Source organism: Copadichromis virginalis, linkage group LG11 (genome assembly GCF_057382275.1).
Source record: "Copadichromis virginalis isolate Kocher_CV1m ecotype Utaka linkage group LG11, C_Virginalis_male_GT1.1, whole genome shotgun sequence".
Lineage (NCBI taxonomy): Eukaryota > Metazoa > Chordata > Actinopteri > Cichliformes > Cichlidae > Copadichromis > Copadichromis virginalis.
In genome coordinates this window covers 8,819,419-8,837,917 of record NC_140628.1, presented here as the reverse complement: position 1 = coordinate 8,837,917, position 18,499 = coordinate 8,819,419, and the positions used below count along the sequence as shown (strand labels likewise).

The 18,499-nt window shown below is 43.0% G+C and overlaps 2 protein-coding genes and 1 long non-coding RNA gene across 5 annotated transcripts in view; 2 read left to right on the top strand and 1 right to left on the bottom strand.

Moving 5' to 3' along the window:
- The window catches only part of LOC146698031 (grainyhead-like protein 2 homolog), a 27,409-nt gene extending 9,983 nt beyond the window's left edge, over window positions 1-17,426 (top strand). Inside the window, exons 9-16 of the mRNA XM_085472967.1 lie at window positions 10,239-10,400; window positions 10,510-10,567; window positions 10,785-10,921; window positions 11,083-11,120; window positions 11,345-11,436; window positions 11,523-11,608; window positions 12,080-12,144; window positions 12,479-17,426. Coding sequence (XP_085329093.1) covers window positions 10,239-10,400; window positions 10,510-10,567; window positions 10,785-10,921; window positions 11,083-11,120; window positions 11,345-11,436; window positions 11,523-11,608; window positions 12,080-12,144; window positions 12,479-12,593 — 753 coding nt within the window. The 3' untranslated portion in view covers window positions 12,594-17,426. The remainder of the gene's footprint in view (window positions 1-10,238; window positions 10,401-10,509; window positions 10,568-10,784; window positions 10,922-11,082; window positions 11,121-11,344; window positions 11,437-11,522; window positions 11,609-12,079; window positions 12,145-12,478) is intronic.
- On the top strand, window positions 1,676-3,743 carry LOC146698032 (uncharacterized). The gene is made up of 3 exons (XR_014922974.1): window positions 1,676-2,983; window positions 3,069-3,180; window positions 3,261-3,743. It is a non-coding gene; the product is annotated as an uncharacterized LOC146698032 (long non-coding RNA).
- ncalda (neurocalcin delta a) overlaps window positions 16,376-18,499 on the bottom strand; it is a 68,095-nt gene continuing 65,971 nt past the window's right edge. For all 3 annotated transcript variants that reach the window (XM_085472970.1, XM_085472971.1, XM_085472969.1), the window contains one exon: window positions 16,376-18,499. The gene's annotated coding sequence lies outside the window, so the exon portion shown is untranslated.

The following is an 18,499-nucleotide window of genomic DNA, read 5'->3' as shown; positions in this document are numbered from 1 at the left end:
CCCGCAGTAGCTCGTTAACAGAGATTTGCCGTGTTGTGGCGTTAACGTCATTTCAACGAGATTAATGCTGACAGCACTAGTGGGAACACAACAAATATGACAGCACATTTACACCGACATCACCCTAGTGCAAAGACAAGTGGAAGCAGACAAAAACGACAAGCACGCATGCTACAAACTTTACCCTTTACCCGAGTCATTTAGACAGCGGTTAGCACATGATTCTTCTTATGGGGACCTGATATGTTTAATATGCTGCTGAGAATATAGCCCAGAAGAAGCGTATAGTATAGCTTTTATTTTGGAAAGAGACATTTCTCTGTAATAAAGTCTGTTTTCCAAAGATGAGCGATTCCTCAATCAGATACAGGGCTCGCAAAATCGCCTGCCCGGGCTAGCGATTTTTCCAGTCGGGCTACCAAAATCTATCTCTGCCCTGCCCGTCTGCCTATCATAGGAAGGAAAAATATATGTCAATGCTTTTGCATTCTTTCGGAAATGTAGCTGGGTAATTATGTCATTGGCATCGGTGAGCCACTGTCAATATGTGACATATTGAAATCCCGTTTGAATTTGCGCTTGTTTTTTGCTTTCACTTTGCAATCGCGCGAACTGTGTATAGAGAGCGACAGCACTGATTGGTGAATGATGATAATTTGTGCACCAATTCCTCTGACATCGTCTTATCAATCGTTAGCTTACTATGCAAACATGACAAGTGAAATCTCCTGCAGCAAGCTTAAACATGTGAGAGGTTGATCGCGCAGAGAATCGCTGAGCTTATGTGAGTGCGTGTGTAAAAGCAGCAGGATATATATTGTAGCGGGTCAGGGCTGTTCGGGGTTCTGTTTGTACAGTTATGTTTTGTTTATGTTGCCATAGTGACGGGTGACGCCCTCTCGCTGCGACGGTGTGTCCTTCCGGAGTCAGAGGGCGCTCTGTGTGTTGTTGTTGTTGCTGCTGCTGTGCTGTTGCCGCGCTGAGCAGTTAGCTAGCGGCAGTGTTCTTCTGCAGATGTCAATAAACGGCTGTGCTCCCTGGCTAACTCACGGGAAGCAAGACAAACGATACCTCCGTCTCCTCCTTGTCTGAGCTCGCCACATTGGTGTCAGAAGTGGGATGATGGTGGCACCCCATGTTCTGACCCGAGTGACTTTTCCCCCGCCGGTCGTGACCGGCCGGTGCGCCAAAAGAAGGCACCTGGACATTTGCAGGACTTTGTGTGGGGTAATGAGGTCGTCGGGGACGACTGACCCCTTAGGTGGGGGCTATGTAGAGGGTCAGGGCTGTTCAGGGTTCTGTTTGTACAGTTATGTTTTGTTTATGTTGCCGTAGTGACGGTTGACGCCCTCTCGCTGCGACGGTGTGTCCTTCCGGGGTCAGAGGGCGCCCTGTGTGGTGGTGGTGGTGTTGTTGTTGTTGCTGCTGCTGTGCTGTTGCCGCTGAGCAGTTAGCTAGCGGCAGTGTTCTTCTGCAGATGTCAATAAACGGCTGTGCTCCCTGGCTAGCTCACGGGAAGCAAGACCAAACGATACCTCCGTCTCCTCCTTGTCTGAGCTCGCCACATTGGTGTCAGAAGTGGGATGATGGTGGCACCCCATGTTCTGACCCGAGTGACTTCCCCCCCCGCCGGTCGTGACCGGCCGGTGCGCCAAAAGAAGGCACCTGGACATTTGCAGGACTTTGTGTGGGGTAATGAGGTCGTCGGGGACGACTGACCCCTTAGGTGGGGGCTATGTAGAGGGTCAGGGCTGTTCAGGGTTCTGTTTGTACAGTTATGTTTTGTTTATGTTGCCGTAGTGACGGTTGACGCCCTCTCGCTGCGACGGTGTGTCCTTCCGGGGTCAGAGGGCGCCCTGTGTGGTGGTGGTGTTGTTGTTGTTGTTGTTGTTGCTGTGCTGTTGCCGCGCTGAGCAGTTAGCTAGCGGCAGTGTTCTTCTGCAGATGTCAATAAACGGCTGTGCTCCCTGGCTAGCTCACGGGAAGCAAGACCAAACGATACCTCCGTCTCCTCCTTGTCTGAGCTCGCCACATTGGTGTCAGAAGTGGGATGATGGTGGCACCCCATGTTCTGACCCGAGTGACTTCCCCCCCCGCCGGTCGTGACCGGCTGGTGCGCCAAAAGAAGGCACCCGGGCCCTGTTTCAGGAAGCCGGTTTAGTGGAAAAACTGAGTAAGTATACCCTGAGTTAACGAAAACTCTGGGTTTTCGGTTTCACAAAGCGAGTTCAGATGAAGCCTCAGTGAGTCACTATGACGACACACTCCGTGAAGCTAACCTGCCCCCTAGCAGGTTTACTACAACTAACCCTGACTGTCTCCGCCCCTTTGTCGGAAACCTGACAGTAGGAAGTGTCGGACATGGCGTGCCCCTTCCTTGAAGAGCCAGTAGATCGTGAAGCCCAAATTCTCCGCAGAGCTCTCCGCCGGGAGAGAGTGATCAGAGCGCGTTTGGACATTTTATCATTTCCTGATGATTTTCTGTGTGAACGTTACCGTTTCTCAGCACAATCTATAAGTTATTTGGATAACATCCTCAGGCCATATATTACGCATGTGACACATCGTGGACATCCTCTCAGTTCTGTACATATTATTTGTATTGCACTTCGGTTTTTTGCAAACGGGAGCTTTCTGTATAATATTGGTGACGCTGAGCACGTTTCCAAGGCTACCGTCTGTCGGGCAGTCAGGAATGTTACAGTTGCACTGAAACGTCTCCTGTACCCGTTTGTGGTGTTCCCCGGTCATAGACCCACAAGATTTATCAAAGAGGGATGCCACAAAATTGCAGGTATCAGGATGACCAAAACTTAATTTATGATGTGGTGATATTTGAACTACTACTTAAATTTTACATTTATTTTCACGGTTCCCAGGCGTGATTGGCTGTACAGATGGCACTCACATTCGAATCATTGCTCCTTCAGTAAATGAAGGAGACTATGTGAACAGGAAGTCTTTCCACAGCATTAATGTGCAGGTACATAGTTCCCTGTAGCATTTCAAACTAACAAATTATTTCATTATAGTAATGGATGCTAATTTGTGTTCTCTGCACTGTGAAGATCATATGTGATGCTGCCAACATTATCACAAATGTGGAAGCCAAGTGGCCAGGCGCTGTCCATGACTCACAAATATTCCGTGAATGTACACTGAGCACAAAATTTGGACATGGTGAGTTGAGAATACTTTAAAATATATAAAGACCAATTGCTTCAGGGACATTTGAACTGAAGTGTATCCTTCTGTCTTAGGAGAGTTCACTGGCTACTTGCTTGGTGATAGGGGGTATCCATGTTTACCCTATTTGCTTACCCCTTACCCTGACCCTGAACCGGGCCCACAGCAGCGATATAATCTGGCTAATTGCAGGACAAGAGCCAGAATTGAAATGACTATCGGAATGCTTAAGGCCCGGTTCCAGTGCCTGCAAAGACTCAGGGTCACCCCAGAAAGGGCACGTGACATTATTGTGGCATGTGTGATTCTTCACAACATTGCCACAATTAGAGGAGAACACTGTCCTTCTGAACCAAACATCAGCAGTGATCCAAACCATGAACATCCTGACCCTCCCACGGACATACAAGATGGAAGCGCAGTCAGAGACACCATATGTCACAATCATTTCCTTTGACCCATCACCTCAACATGTTGAAAGAGGAATAAACAGATTTTTTGTTCAACTGGCTTTATTGGTCGCCTGTGTTTCCTGTACACAAAGTATTAAAAGATGTAAACCTCATAAAGTGTCTCTGTTGCTTCCTCCTCTGTAACAGCTGTCAATGTTTCTTCATTATTTTCCTGTAGTAAAGAAGTTAACAACATTGCTGTTCTACTGTAAACTCATATAATCTGTGGAGTATTACTCACAACTGCATGTTGGTCTGGCTCAACAGGAGGCTGCACCAGATGCAGTACACCACCACCATCAACTGATAGCATATGAGGTTTATACAGGTCACTTATAACTTACAAGGGACCAAATGGCAATTAACAAACATACCAATCACCTTACACTTCATTGTCATTATGCTCTCAAAGACAACCAAGACTGAGGGAAGGCAAAATCAGTAGGAAAATAACTTCACTACAAAATAATCCATTATGGTAAAGAGTTTATCAAATGAATGAGTAGCACTGCAAAGGTGACTGTGAAGAAAGGATGTATGCACATCATGTATTATTTTGAATTTACCCCCTATGTAGGCACTTGTGTCTTGCGGGGTTATTGACTCAGAGGATGTCCCCGCAGAGATGCCTTCGGCCACAGGGCGCCCACTGTTTTGGCTGAGGGCCAACTGCTCAGCCTCTGTGAGTGGTGGAGGACCCCCACCTGTTTTTCGGGCCTCCGCTTTTTTTCTGTTGGCTATAACGGGGTCACATTTGAGCATACAGAGTAAGCAAATATGTACTTGTAATGTGCTCAGATAATTTCAATAATTTCAATAATTTCAATAATTACAGAAAGAAAATTAATGTAGCCTCTAACTGCAATTGATTTACATAGGACAAACAGACCAAGCACTATGGCTCATAATACAATTACACCTCACCTGTTTGGACTATATTTTTATATTTCATTTTTACTTGCTGCCAGGAACGTTTGGGGCCTGTTGGGTTGCACCTGCGCTCACATCACATCACAAAATAAAATGTATAAAATAACAAATAAAATAACATATGATAAAATAACGTGTTAAATGGGTGGAAATCCCTAGATCAATGTTTATATTAACACTCACGCATTGACTCTGTCGGCTATGTTTTGCCATGCATGCTCCCTTTGTTTTGCAGCTGAGGCTGTGTTACTTTTTTTCTGAGAAATTTGCATGTTATCGGCATATGCTGCCATCAGAATTTCGGCCTCAAGCGCTGTGAAATACATTGACCGCGCCTTCTTTCCCTCCGTCTCCATGGTGACTCGCTTAATCTGTGCTCCGCTTATCAGGGCTTTATGTATCCTCGTCCGCGCGCTTCACTTGGGGTTAAAGCAACTCCGCGTTGATTGAACTAATTGTTATCAGCCTTTCTGAAACCGAATATTCCGAGTTGGACAGTTCGGGGTTACTCAACCCTGCGTATCATTTTTAACTCTGAGTTTTCTAAACCGGCTTCCTGAAACAGGGCCCCGGGCCCTATTTCAGGAAGCCGGTTTAGTGCAAACTCTGAGTAAGTATACCCTGAGTTAACGGAAACTCTGGGTTTTCGGTTTCACAAAGCGAGTTTAGATTAATCCTGAGTGAGTTACTATGACGACACACTCCGTGAAGCTAACCCGCCCCCTAGCAGGTTTACTTCAACTAACCCTGACTTTCTCCGCCTCTGTGTCGGAAACCTGACAGTAGGAAGTGTCAGACATGGCGTGCCCCTTCCTTGAAGAGCCAGTAGATGTTGAAGCCCAAATTCTCCGCAGAGCTCTCCGCCGGGAGAGAGTGATTAGAGCGCGTTTGGACATTTTATCATTTCCTGATGATTTTCTGTGTGAACGTTACCGTTTTTCAGCACAATCTATAATTTATTTGAATAACATCCTCAGGCCTAATATTGCTCATGTGACACATCGTGGACATTCTCTCAGTTCTGTACATATTATTTGTATTGCACTTCGTTTTTTTGCAAACGCGAGCTTTCTGTATAATATTGGTGACGCTGAGCACGTTTCCAAGGCTACCGTCTGTCGGGCAGTCAGGAATGTTACAGTTGCACTGAAACGTCTCCTGTACTCGTTTGTGGTGTTCCCCGGTCATAGACGCACAAGATTTATCAAAGAGGGATGCCACAAAATTGCAGGTATCAGGATGAACGAAACTTAATTCATGATGTGGTGATACTTGAACTACTACTTAAATTTTACATTTATTCTCACGGTTCCCAGGCGTGATTGGCTGTATAGATGGCACTCACATTCCAATCATTGCTCCTTCAGTAAATGAAGGAGACTATGTGAACAGGAAGTCTTTCCACAGCATTAATGTACAGGTACATAGTTCCCTGTAGCATTTCAAACTGACAAATTATTTCATTATAGTAATGGATGCTAATTTGTGTTCTCTGCACTGTGAAGATCATATGTGATGCTGCCAACATTATCACAAATGTGGAAGCCAACTGCTCAGCCTCTGTGAGTGGTGGTGGTGGAGGACCCCCACCTGTTTTTCGGGCCTCCGCTTTTTTTTCTGTTGGCTATAACGGGTCACATTTGAGCACACAGAGTAAGCAAATATGTACTTGTAATGTGCTCAGATAATTTCAATAAGTGCTTACAGAAAGAAAATTAATGTAGCCTCTAACTGCAATTGATTTACATCGGACAAACAGACCAAGCACTATGGCTCATAATACAATTACACCTTACCTGTTTGGACTATATTTTTATATTTCATTTTTACTTGCTGCCAGGAACGTTTGGGGCCTGTTGGGTTGCACCTGCGCTCACATCACATCACAAAATAAAATGTATGAAATAAAAAAATAAAATATAATAAAATAACGTGTTAAATGGGTGGAAATCCCTAGATCAATGTTTAAATTAACACTCACGCATTGACTCTGTCGGCTATATTTTGCCATGCATGCTCCCTTTCTTTTGCAGCTGAGCCTGTGTTACTTTTTTTCCGCAAAATTTGCATGTTATCGGCATATGCTGCCATCAGAATTTCGGCCTCAAGCGCTGTAAAATACATTGACCGCGCCTTCTTTCCCTCCGTCTCCATGGTGACTCGCTTAATCTGTGCTCCACTAATCAGGGCTTTATGTATCCTCGTGTGCGCGCTTAACTTGGGGTTAAAGCAACTCCGCGTTGACTGAACTAATTGTTATCAGCCTTTCTGAAACCGAATATTCCGAGTTGGACAGTTCGGGGTTACTCAACCCTGAGTATCGTTTTTCACTCTGAGTTTTCTAAACCGGCTTCCTGAAATAGGGCCCTGGACATTTGCAGGACTTTGTATGGGGTAATGAGGTCGTCGGGGACGACTGACCCCTTAGGTGGGGGCTATGTAGAGGGTCAGGGCTGTTCAGGGTTCTGTTTGTACAGTTATGTTTTGTTTATGTTGCCGTAGTGACGGTTGACACCCTCTCGCTGCGACGGTGTGTCCTTCCGGGGTCAGAGGGTGCCCTGTGTGGTGGTGGTGGTGTTGTTGTTGTTGCTGCTGTGCTGTTGCCGCTGAGCAGTTAGCTAGCGGCAGTGTTCTTCTGCAGATGTCAATAAACGGCTGTGCTCCCTGGCTAGCTCACGGGAAGCAAGACCAAACGATACCTCTGTCTCCTCCTTGTCTGAGCTCGCCACATTGGTGTCAGAAGTGGGATGATGGTGGCACCCCATGTTCTGACCCGAGTGACTTTTCCCCCGCCGGTTGTGACCGGCCGGTGCGCCAAAAGAAGGCACCTGGACATTTGCAGGACTTTGTGTGGGGTAATGGGGTCGTCGGGGACGACTGACCCCTTAGTTGGGGGCTATGTAGCGGGTCAGGGCTGTTCGGGGTTCTGTTTGTACAGTTATGTTTTGTTTATGTTGCCATAGTGACGGGTGACGCCCTCTCACTGCGACGGTGTGTCCTTCCGGGGTCAGAGGGCGCCCTGTGTGGTGGTGGTGTTGTTGTTGTTGTTGCTGTGCTGTTGCCGCGCTGAGCAGTTAGCTAGCGGCAGTGTTCTTCTGCAGATGTCAATAAACGGCTGTGCTCCCTGGCTAGCTCACGGGAAGCAAGACCAAACGATACCTCCGTCTCCTCCTTGTCTGAGCTCGCCACAATATTTTAGTTCTGCTGAGCCAAATAAGACAGGTCAGGGTGAAGAAGTGACAGCCAAAGAAAAGCTTACCACAAAACGGAAAAGTTATGACAAATCAGACTATAAGGCAAAAAGAAAGTGCAGCTTTATGGTTTCATGGACAAAAGAATTTCTGTGGCTGCAATATGACAAGCGAAATAACCAGGGCTGCACATAAGTGGTCCGCAGGTGCGCATTCGCTGTCAAAATAAAAAACGGGCACAAGATATGAAGTTGCAACGCGTGTTTGCATACATCAGCATAGAAGTGCTGTATCATCAGCACTTCTATGCTGATGATACAGTTATTTACAGCTGTGGTTCAACTCTTGTCCAAGCCATCGACTCCTTGCAGAAAGCCTTTTCTGCTGTCCAGCACTCATTACATCAGCTTAAACTTGTTCTCAACGCAGACAAAACAAAGCTCATGTTGTTTTCTAAATCAAGGAGACGAGCCCAAACAATCCCATCAGTAACAACTCTTGAAGGTAATAAAATAGAGTTGGTTCACACCTATAAATATCTGGGAATCTTAATTGATGACTCGCTTACCTTCAAACCACATGTAGAGAATCTTGTGAAAAACCTGAAGTTAAAATTGAGATTTTATTTTCAAAATAAGTTGTGTTTCTCTTTTAATACAAAGAAGCGGCTTGTTGCTGCAACATTCTTGCCTGTGCTGGATTATGGTGATATTCTATATATGAATGCTTCTGCTCAATGTCTTCGAATGGTTGATTCTTTGTATCATGCTTCTCTGAGGTTCATCACTAACCGTAAATTTCAGACTCACCACTGTGAGTTATACTCTCAGGTAGGATGGCCTGCTTTGGTAAGTCGGAGGAACTCTCATTTATACAGTTTTATATATAAGGCGATACTTGGGTTGCTGCCTTCTTATATATGTTCCCTGCTTGTAATGAAACATGCTGGTCGGTATTCTCTTCGTCCGCATGGTTACTTGTTGCTTTCTGTTCCATTTGCCCGAACTGAACTTGGTAAAAGAGCTTTTGTCCATTTAGCACCCTCGGCCTGGAACAAACTGCAGAAGGAATGGAAAATGACTGAATTCATTTCATTAAGTGATTTTAAATCTAAACTACGAATCCTTGAGGCCAAGTCCATAACATGCAACTGTTTCAATTAGATTGATTGTCATTTTAACTGACTTTTTATTTTATTTGAATTTTATTGAATTTTATTTTTATTTTATTTGTATTCTTTCACTTATTGTTGCATGTGTGTTGTTGCTGCCTGTGTTTGAGTAATTTCTGTAACTGTGAGACATCTGCTGCTGCCTATCTTGGCCAGGTCTCCCTTGAAAAAGAGGTTTTTAATCTCAATGGGATCTTCCTGGTTAAATAAAGGTTAATAAATAAATAAATAAGATTTTCAGGAGGAGGACAGACATTTGTTTAGAACTCTTAAAGATGTCGAAGAAGCAAGCTCCTTTAAGCAATTACTGTGATGTTCCTCCACCTCCAAAGAAATGTCAGAAGGAGTCCGAACCACAAAAGAAGCATGTATTCTCGGAAAAGTAGTTGCAGGAGGTGAGCTGGCTTCAAACAAATGATGAACGCACAGAGATGTGGTGCGGAATGTGCCGTGAAAATTTAATAAATGACAAATTAAAAAGGCATGAACATTTTTTTTGTATCGAAAAAATATCGAACCGTGACACCAAAGTATCGAACCGAACCGTGAATTTTGTGTATTGTTGCACCCCTACTAATTGGATACTTTCTCTGCCAGAAAAGTGAGGAGTGTCCTCTTTGGGTCAGGGATGAGTTTTTGCCCCAAGTGGAGGAGTTTAAGTAACTTGGGGTCTTGTTCACGAGGGAGGGGACAAGGGAGTGGGAGACAGACAGACAGATTGGGGCAGCGGCTGCAGTGTTGCAGATATTGCCTTGTCCCTTTGTGTTAAAGACAGAGCGAAACGTCAGAGCGAAGCTGTCAGTCTACGTTACTGTCCTCACCTATGATAATGAGTTCTGTGTAGTGACCAAAAAAATTAGGTCGCGGATACAAGCAGTGGAAATGAGATTTCTCTGAAGGGTGGCTAGCCTCTCCCTTTGAGATAGGGTGAAGAGTGTAGTCATTTGAGAGGTGCTCAGAGTAGAGCTGCTCCTCTGCATCAAAAAGAGCAAATCAAGGTGATTGGGCATCTGACAAGGATGCCTTTTGTGTGAGTTGTTTTGGGCATGTCTCACTAGACAAAGGCCTCCTGGGCAGACTCATGACACCCTGAAGAGATTGCATCTCTCAGCTGGCCTGGGAACATGTTTTCCCAGATGAGCTGGAGAAGGTGGGGAGAGGGAGGTCTGGGTGTTCTTGCTTCTTGTTCCTGCCCTGCATGGCATGGATTTAGCAATGTTATATGATCATCATCTCTGCTTCAGTTTAAGTCACAAAATTTAAAAAACTGAATGTTTTGTTTTTATTTCTTTTTTTGTTGCTTCCTAGGTCTTTATCTCTGTGAACTGTCTGAGCACAGACTTCTCCTCTCAGAAGGGTGTGAAGGGGATGCCTATGATTATTCAGATCGACACGTACAGCTACAACAACGGCTGTGGCAGCAGGCCAATCCACAGAGCCTATACTCAGATTAAGGTCTTCTGTGACAAGGTAAAGAAGCCTGCTAGCACATGTGCTCAACGGTGAGCTAATAACATGGAATTGGATAAACCTTTTTAACCTGTTTTTAACATATTCTGACATTTTTTTCTGTTTGCAGGGTGCTGAGAGGAAGCTTCGCGACGAGGAAAAAAAGCAGCTCAGGAAGAGTATGAAAGGTGAAACCTTTTTTTGGTTTTGTTTGTTGCTAAGACGTGATTACAATTTATTTACAGAAATAAAATTGTTCATTTTGTTTTAAAATCCACTGAAACAAGGTTACAAATCCTTGACCTTAGGACACTGAGACTTAAAAAGGTTTGCAAATGTAATCAATTCTGTACTTGAAGTTGTCGCTTGGCAACAGATGTTAAGTTCACACTGCCTCTGGATTAGGGAAAAATGGCAGCTCGGGGTTGACCACGATAAAGAGTGCTGAAAGTGCACTGTTCAAAAGCATTGGAGACCTGGACTCCCAGCCCGTTCTCTTCATTCCAGACGTCCACTTTGGAAACCTGCAGAGAGCGGGGCAGGTGAGGGACCACGCTCTTTCCAATACACACACACACACACACACACACACACACACACACACACACACACACACACACACATTCGTTTTGACATTTTAGTGAAGACAGAATTGACATAATGTTTTTTTTTTTTGTTTTGTTTTTTTTTATTTTGTTTGCAGGTGTTTGCTTTCAACACTGAAGAAGTTGATCGAAATGGGTGAGTCCCACAGTGGCTTTGTGTTAGTGCACACTGCTCCACACGCTTAGACCTTGAGTTTATTGTTGAGGGTCTCTCCATGGTGAGAAGATTACAGAAGGTTGGACAAAGGCTAATTTTGTTTTTATCCTTGTTTCTACCTTAGAAGAAACAAACTGTTACATGTCAGGGAACCAAGAGCATTCCCATAAAATGACACGTGTTTCTGCATGTGTGTTCATCAGAGGTGTTTTAATGAAGAGGGTTTCATGTGTTGGCCAGGAAGACCTCTGTCCACCTGCACTAAAGAAGTCCAGAGTGGAACCAGAAAGAAAAGGTAACTTATTTCTCATTAAGAGTTCTTGTCCTTGTTGGTGTCGTGGTTTGACCTAATATTGTCTTCCTATACCTTGACTTTTCCAGTTCTACTATATGTGAGGAAGGAGTGTGATGAAGTGTTTGATGCTCTGATGCTGCGCAGCCCAACCCTCAAAGCTCTGATGGAGGCTGTGAGTACTGAGAATACATTGCTTACAAAACAGAAGTCATTACTTCTACAAACCAATAGTTCACTGCCAAACGGTTTGTAGATGGGTCAAAGCTAATGTGACCTGTTGGTTTGCAAAGCCCTGTTTTTGAAGCATCATCTGGAGCATCTTGGTTGTTACCTTGTTAGCTTCTTCAAACCAGACGTCACAAAATGAGCAGTGGATCCAACAGTCGCAAGATAGACCTGTGCTTTATCCTCCTTTTGGCTAGTAATGTTCTTCGCTTTAAGATGTGAAACTAGGGATTGAGACCATAAACTCATCAGGAAAGTGTTTTCTGAGACTGAAGATGTGAGAAGTAGTTATTTCTGATCCTTCTTACATCTTACACTTTTCTGAAACCGGAATAGTTGCAAGAATTGAATTCATGCATGTATAAATGGGGAGAGAGAGAGAGATTCAGTTTTGTTAACATCTACTTTGTCTTCACAGATCTCTGAGAAATATGCGGTGCCTGTTGAAAAGATAGCCAAGGTTTACCAAAAAAGCAAAAAAGGGTGAGTCCAACTCAATAAAAACAGTTTCTTCTGCTTTTCACTTGCTTCCATGTCTGTTTGCTTGTTGGCTTAAGGTAGCTTTACATGCCAACCAGTGTCAGTAACCCTTGCTAACGAGGAGAAGAAGAGATGAATAAATATGCCCGTCTTACATTTAGAAGGCATATTTTAGCATAAACCAAACTTCAGGACAAAACTTTGAAATTAAATGAAGTTGTAGGGAAGCCGTGTGAAGAACAGCCGAGGGATCATGTATGTAGAAATCAATTTGCAATAGAGACATGAGCTGACCAGATCAGTTATTACCGTTAAATGTGTTTACTGTCTTTCCCAGGCTCCTGGTGAACATGGATGACAACATCATCCAGCAATACTCCAATGAGGACACCTTCATCCTGGCTATCGAGAGCTCAGCAGACTCCTGGCGTGTGACTCTGTCGGAGATCTGATGGCTACTAACCCCTGCACTGTCATACTCATTATGCTCCAGACGGAGGTTGATCAGTGCTTGGTGACTCTTTATCCATTTCATGTGCACAGACTCATGAACGCTGTTATCAGTGTTGTATGCTGGAGCCAAACTGTTCTTTGAAATCACACGGGAGTCTCTGCAGGCTTTCCTGTCCTGCATGGATCATTTTGAACATTGGCCCTTGGCTCTGGGGACACAGGCTCAGCAAACGTTGAAAACTTGTGGATTTGTTTTTAGGTTAGGAAAAATCTTTTGATCTTTCCTAGCAACCTTACCAGCTGGCAGGAATGCAGTTGTGAACCCTTTTTGCCAGCTGTCACTAAAAACAGGATTCATCCCGGTCCACACAAAGACAGCAGCAGCTCTCTGTGGTGTCAGGAAGAAGACGTCATAACAGATTAACAGCACAGAGCACTGCTCCGGGCTTCTCCTGCACCTTCTGTTATCCTCCCTGTACTTCCTCCTGTGATCGAAACTTTGAAATGACGTGACGGGCATTTGAAAAGCCTTTGCAACACCTTTGAGTCGCGTGGCACTGCTCTTTGCTTGCTACCTTCCTAATCAATTTTAGACATGTCTCGACTTTAATCTGAAGTGATGGTACTTTAACTCTTATTAGCATCCATTATGTTATCATTTTTTGATTGGTTATATTTTTACTGCATGCTAAATGTTTCCTGTTGGTGCCAGTGAAAAAATAACAGTTATTTATCCCAGATTGTAACTACATGCCACTGTCCTGGGATCTATAATTAGATTGAGGCACCGTTATAGAACAGGACTTCTGGTCTAAATTGCTCTTGTTAAATTGTTCTGCTTCCTGTGTGTGTGTGTGTGTGTGTGTGTGTGTGTGTGTGTTAATTGCTTTTCCTCTCACTAAAGAGACTGCAGTCATTAGTATTTATGACATTCGTTAGGGACTCGCAGGGCCCAGCCGCTCTATCCGTTTACTCCTTTGAGGCTGCAGCAGCCGATCAGAGCACAGCAGCGGCGCGATCCTGTTCCAGCTCGGTGCGTCTGCCTGTATCCTTCATATACTTCACATGCAGTGAAGTACAATTTTTACGATGTGCAAATAAAAAAATAGTTTTCTATAAAGTCACTTCTTTCTGCTTCTGCCAAAATCTACAGCGTGCGTTTTTACAGCTCAACAGTGGCTACAACTGTCACCTGAAGTGTGATGTTTTCAGGTTTCCCCGTCTCATTTATGTAAATATAACATTTAGGAACTCCACCGATAAAATAGACATCCGAGATATGTTAAAAACTGTTACCAAATCAGTTTTACACCCATCCCAAGTGTCACAATATGAAGGCAAAATCACACATGCTATGAGCAGCCCTCTGATTGGCTACATCATAGTTCGGATGGCAAAACTGCATGAATTTAGTATCTTAACAGAAATGAGCACTGGTGTTCTGCATTTTGAATCAGTTTTCTGATAATTCTCTGGGGAAAACTTTAAGAAGGCCATTGAGTAAACATTCGTAAGCGAACTTCTCACGTGGGATAGGTCAGAGCAAGTTGTACCGGTGTCCTTTAAACTGCGTTTTAATACCAGACTCATCTTCTAGCTGTTATTCATTTTATGTCAAAACAGCTTTCTAATAGGCATATTTTAACACTCTCACATGGCGCTGTGAAATGGAGAAATGACGCCTCTATGTAATGTTCTGTATTACAGTTTGGACAGATCGCACTGATGGATCAACTTTAGGTCCTGAACATGGTTTTCAAAGTCTTTGGAATTTGAACATGTAGAAGGGCCTGATCACAATTGATGTTGTTGCTCCGTTGCCTGTTCACACTGTAATGAAGATGACGTGTCCAATAGAGGTGAATTATCTCACCTTTATCTTATCTGCTTACCATCATGGTAATTTAAGGGTTTGTAATTTGTGAAATTTTCATAGGAAATCACTTCAGACAGTTGACTTCCATCCACGGCTTAGCCTTGAGATAAACACTCCCAAATTAGAAACTGAGGGGAAATGGAATAACTTAAGATGTTAATTGATTTAAATATTTGTAATTACAGGAGTGGAAATGTAAGTCAGTATCTAATATGTACACCTGTGTAGCCAATTTATTACAACACTGGTTTACCATAATCAATAGCGTTCACACTGCACTGCTTAAAAGCCTTTTGGAAAAAGAATTGGAAAACACCATACATATTCATACACATCCTATTCATGTCTTTTTCATTCAAACGCATATACTGGTTACCAGTGCACATCTACAGTACGTGTATTAATGTTACTGTACCATTAAAACAAACTAACAAAAACAAACCCCAAACGGATCCTGAGGCAGTCAGGTAGGATGGAGTCATTGATTCATTTATTTTTTTAATTGAATGATCTTTGTTGTGATCACTGTAACCTAACACAACACATTTTGGTCATTTCAAATTAACATACTTAATTATGCACAAAGGTCACATTGATTTTTACAGGTTAATTATACTTTTGTTTGGTAATAGTGCAATTATATGGTAAAAATTGGTGTCTGTATAAAAAAGGCTGAGCATGACCTTAAAATGAATGTAAGCAGTCACATTCTTTAACTTCCTAAGTCTAAGGTTTTTAAAATGTAGCACAAAAAAAAATATTGTTAATGAGTTACACAAAAGTCGTACATTTCTATTGTCAAAATGTACACAGTGGTTTCAAACAGTGTACTTGGAAACTAACTGATCCAGGGATGTGTCTATATGTAAGGTTTCCTTTCACATGTTAAGGATTTGAAACTGCAGCTATTACGACGTGTCACTTACAGGCTAAAAGGAGCTCACTGGGCTGATTTAGAGTATGCACTTGTAACTTTGCAAAAGTCTTTTCTGTGTTTGTTAACATACAAACCTAAGCCATATTTCAGAGTTTATTAACCCTCCTTAAAGAAACTCTGTAAAGTAGTACCTGCCTTGAGGAGACCTCAGGTCAGCTGGAAGCAACATTATACAACAGGATCAACGAGCTTCTGCCAGTGTGACAGGTTAACTGTGACAGGAAGCTGAACGGAGTAGTTTTCAGTGGATGCTGGAAATGGTATAGACAGTCCTAGAAAGAGCAGTTTGGGTCAAAAATTGTATGTAATTGTAGTCATGCTAGTGATGTGACTGTGTATCAGAATATTGATGATCTCTCACTTCAGTTCAGACTGAAATCTTTAATCGGTGACTCCATTGGCATTTTTAGTCATATCATAAAATACTGGCTACAGGTGTACACCTCAGTGGTTTCTGAGGTTTTTGACTATGCTAGCATGATTAACAGTTGCCTAGTGGTCTTTGCATCACATTGCACAGCAATATTAGCACTTTAGGAATATAACCAGAATTCAACCAGCTAGCAGCCAGTTGAATTGAGTCCCCTCAAGTTGTGCTCATTGACTGATGGCAACATGTTTATGAATTAGACAGTAATTTTTTCCAAACCTCCAACAATGTCTCTGAGAGTGTTTGCAATCAGCCCAAGTCAGGCTTTGCAGAAAGATTGCATCTGGTGATGCCTTGCAATGAAAGGTAGTTGTGAATGTGCAACAATCTCGAGCTCTGAGGTGTAAAGATATCCCAAACATTTTGCTATTAGCTTATTGGGAATCACCTCATTAGTGATTATCTCGAATAATATCTTGTAATGTTATGTTGACTCAACTAAAGATGGTAACAGGCTGCCAGTAACAAAGTGCCTGAGATACAGTTATTTGCAGGTAGGAACACTGGTTTGAGTGGTGAGTCAAGGATGCCACTGAGGTGAAAAAGTAACAACCTAAATACTTTAATCATCTAATTCCACAATATTCCACAATTAAGCAAACACCACATGATTACTTGCACACAATATATTGTAAATTTAATTCTTGCCTTTGAATTTGACCCCAAAAGAAGAAAACAGAATCCTGTGTTCCAAATCTGTAGTCACTAAATACAATATACCATACAAAACCTACAAAATGCAACAATTACAAACATTTTGTTCAACGCTGAACAATTGTACAGTATAAATTTATACAATACTGTTTTTTTTATTTTATTTGGCACTTGACCACAAGATGCTTTCTTTACGTTTTAACAGAAACGATCCACATGACAGCGTTTTTCTTAAAAAAAAAAAAAATCATAAAAAAATAATAAATGTGACACATTATGACAGTATCATTGCAGTAGTTGTGATTCTGTTTGTTGCTCTGCATCTTTTTTCTCTTTACATAAAAAAAACCAAACAGCAGTTATTATACTGAACATTCAAAGCTTTTTCTAATTGGAACATGTTGCAGTTACTGAAACGGCTCGGCTGGGGCCTGGAGGAGGGCGGGGTTACATTCAGGGGTGGAGAAGTTTGGTTTTTCTCTTTTCAGGTTTTCTTTGAAAGCAGAGTGAAGAATAGAGAGACAAAGGAGAGGAGCACGGATTGAAATTATGATATTTATCCTGCGTGTGAGACTGTGGGGCCGCTGCTCACGGTGTGTCACGTGGCGCCGTGTTGGAGACACGATTGGATGGTGATTTAATGATGGAGCTCTCAGCTCTGATAGCTTAGTGCTTGTTTACAGTTGCCTCACTGATGTTGTGCAGGGAAGTCAACCTAAAGAGCTTCTTCTGTAAACCTACAGACGCGTCAGCTTTGTCGATCCACACTCGGTCAATAACACTGACGACACAGAAGCGAGCACAGGGCTGAATAGCGCTACCGTCTTGTTTGATATCCATAAACACACACTAAGAACACACACATGCGTGTAAGTCACATGCATATGTGCTATGTTAGTCTACCCCCCCGTACCCGACAACTGGTTCAACATGCTGCCTTTAAAAACATCAAAAGTGAAGAAAAAGCGGCTTTGTTCTTCACGCAATTAAAAGAAAAAAAGGTTTGCATGCTCGATATCTCGCCACAGCTTAAATAAACAAAGATTTAAAAAAAAAAAAATTATTATTAATATTTCACGACGTTTGTTCATTGAGCACTGAGCGCTCTGGACTACATGGGTTTGCTATACAAATGTAGAGATGCACTTTAAAATATCTACACGGTACTCAAATACTTGTTAAGACTACTTTTCTATTTCTGCCTTAAGCTAGCGCGCGGTGACGGCCTCGGCGTTGCCGCTGCGAAACACAGACAACGGAGCAGAGGGACGCTTTCTATCCTTCAGCGAGACCTCACAAAATGAAAACTACTGATCAGGGTGCTTATGCATAGTAGCGTAATATCACATGTTCTTGTTGGCCCAGCACAAAATATGAAACAAAGTCTATCAAGTCTGCAAAAAAAGAAAAAAAAAATACACAAACACACGTACACACTCTCACAGTAGAAAAGAGGAAAGCGGTACTCGTTCCGAGTGAAGGACAAACTTCACAGGTCTTCTCTGCAGATAAAAATGATCTTGCCTACAGTACTAAACACCATCATCTCTCTCGTGGTCTTGTGCACACTCTGTCTATTATACATGTTAGAGTGATGGAGGCTCTGTGCGGCCCTGGCCGGAGCCTGGGGGGGTTACAGAGAGTCAAGCAAAGACACTGATACAGAGACTCCAGTTTATACTGCGTATGTACAACCTACTGTAAACCTTCTTTAAACTTGGAAATGCCTATAGGAGAACTGAGGAATGCAATTACAATCAGTGGGGTTTAATAACCTGATGGGACATCAGTCTTAGTTGGAGTTCGGAGGGTTTCGGATAAACGGCTTGACAGAGGGGTGTGGGAGGGCTGGGAAATTTGAGAGTGTAGCTCCTGTGGCCATCTCCTGTGTGAAAGTCCTCAGTGCACATTGAAAGGCCTGTCTTCTTCATCCTCATCATCCTGTCAATCTTCATCATCAGACTCTCCACAGTGGAGAGTTGTGGGCATTTAGCACCCCAAAGAAGCA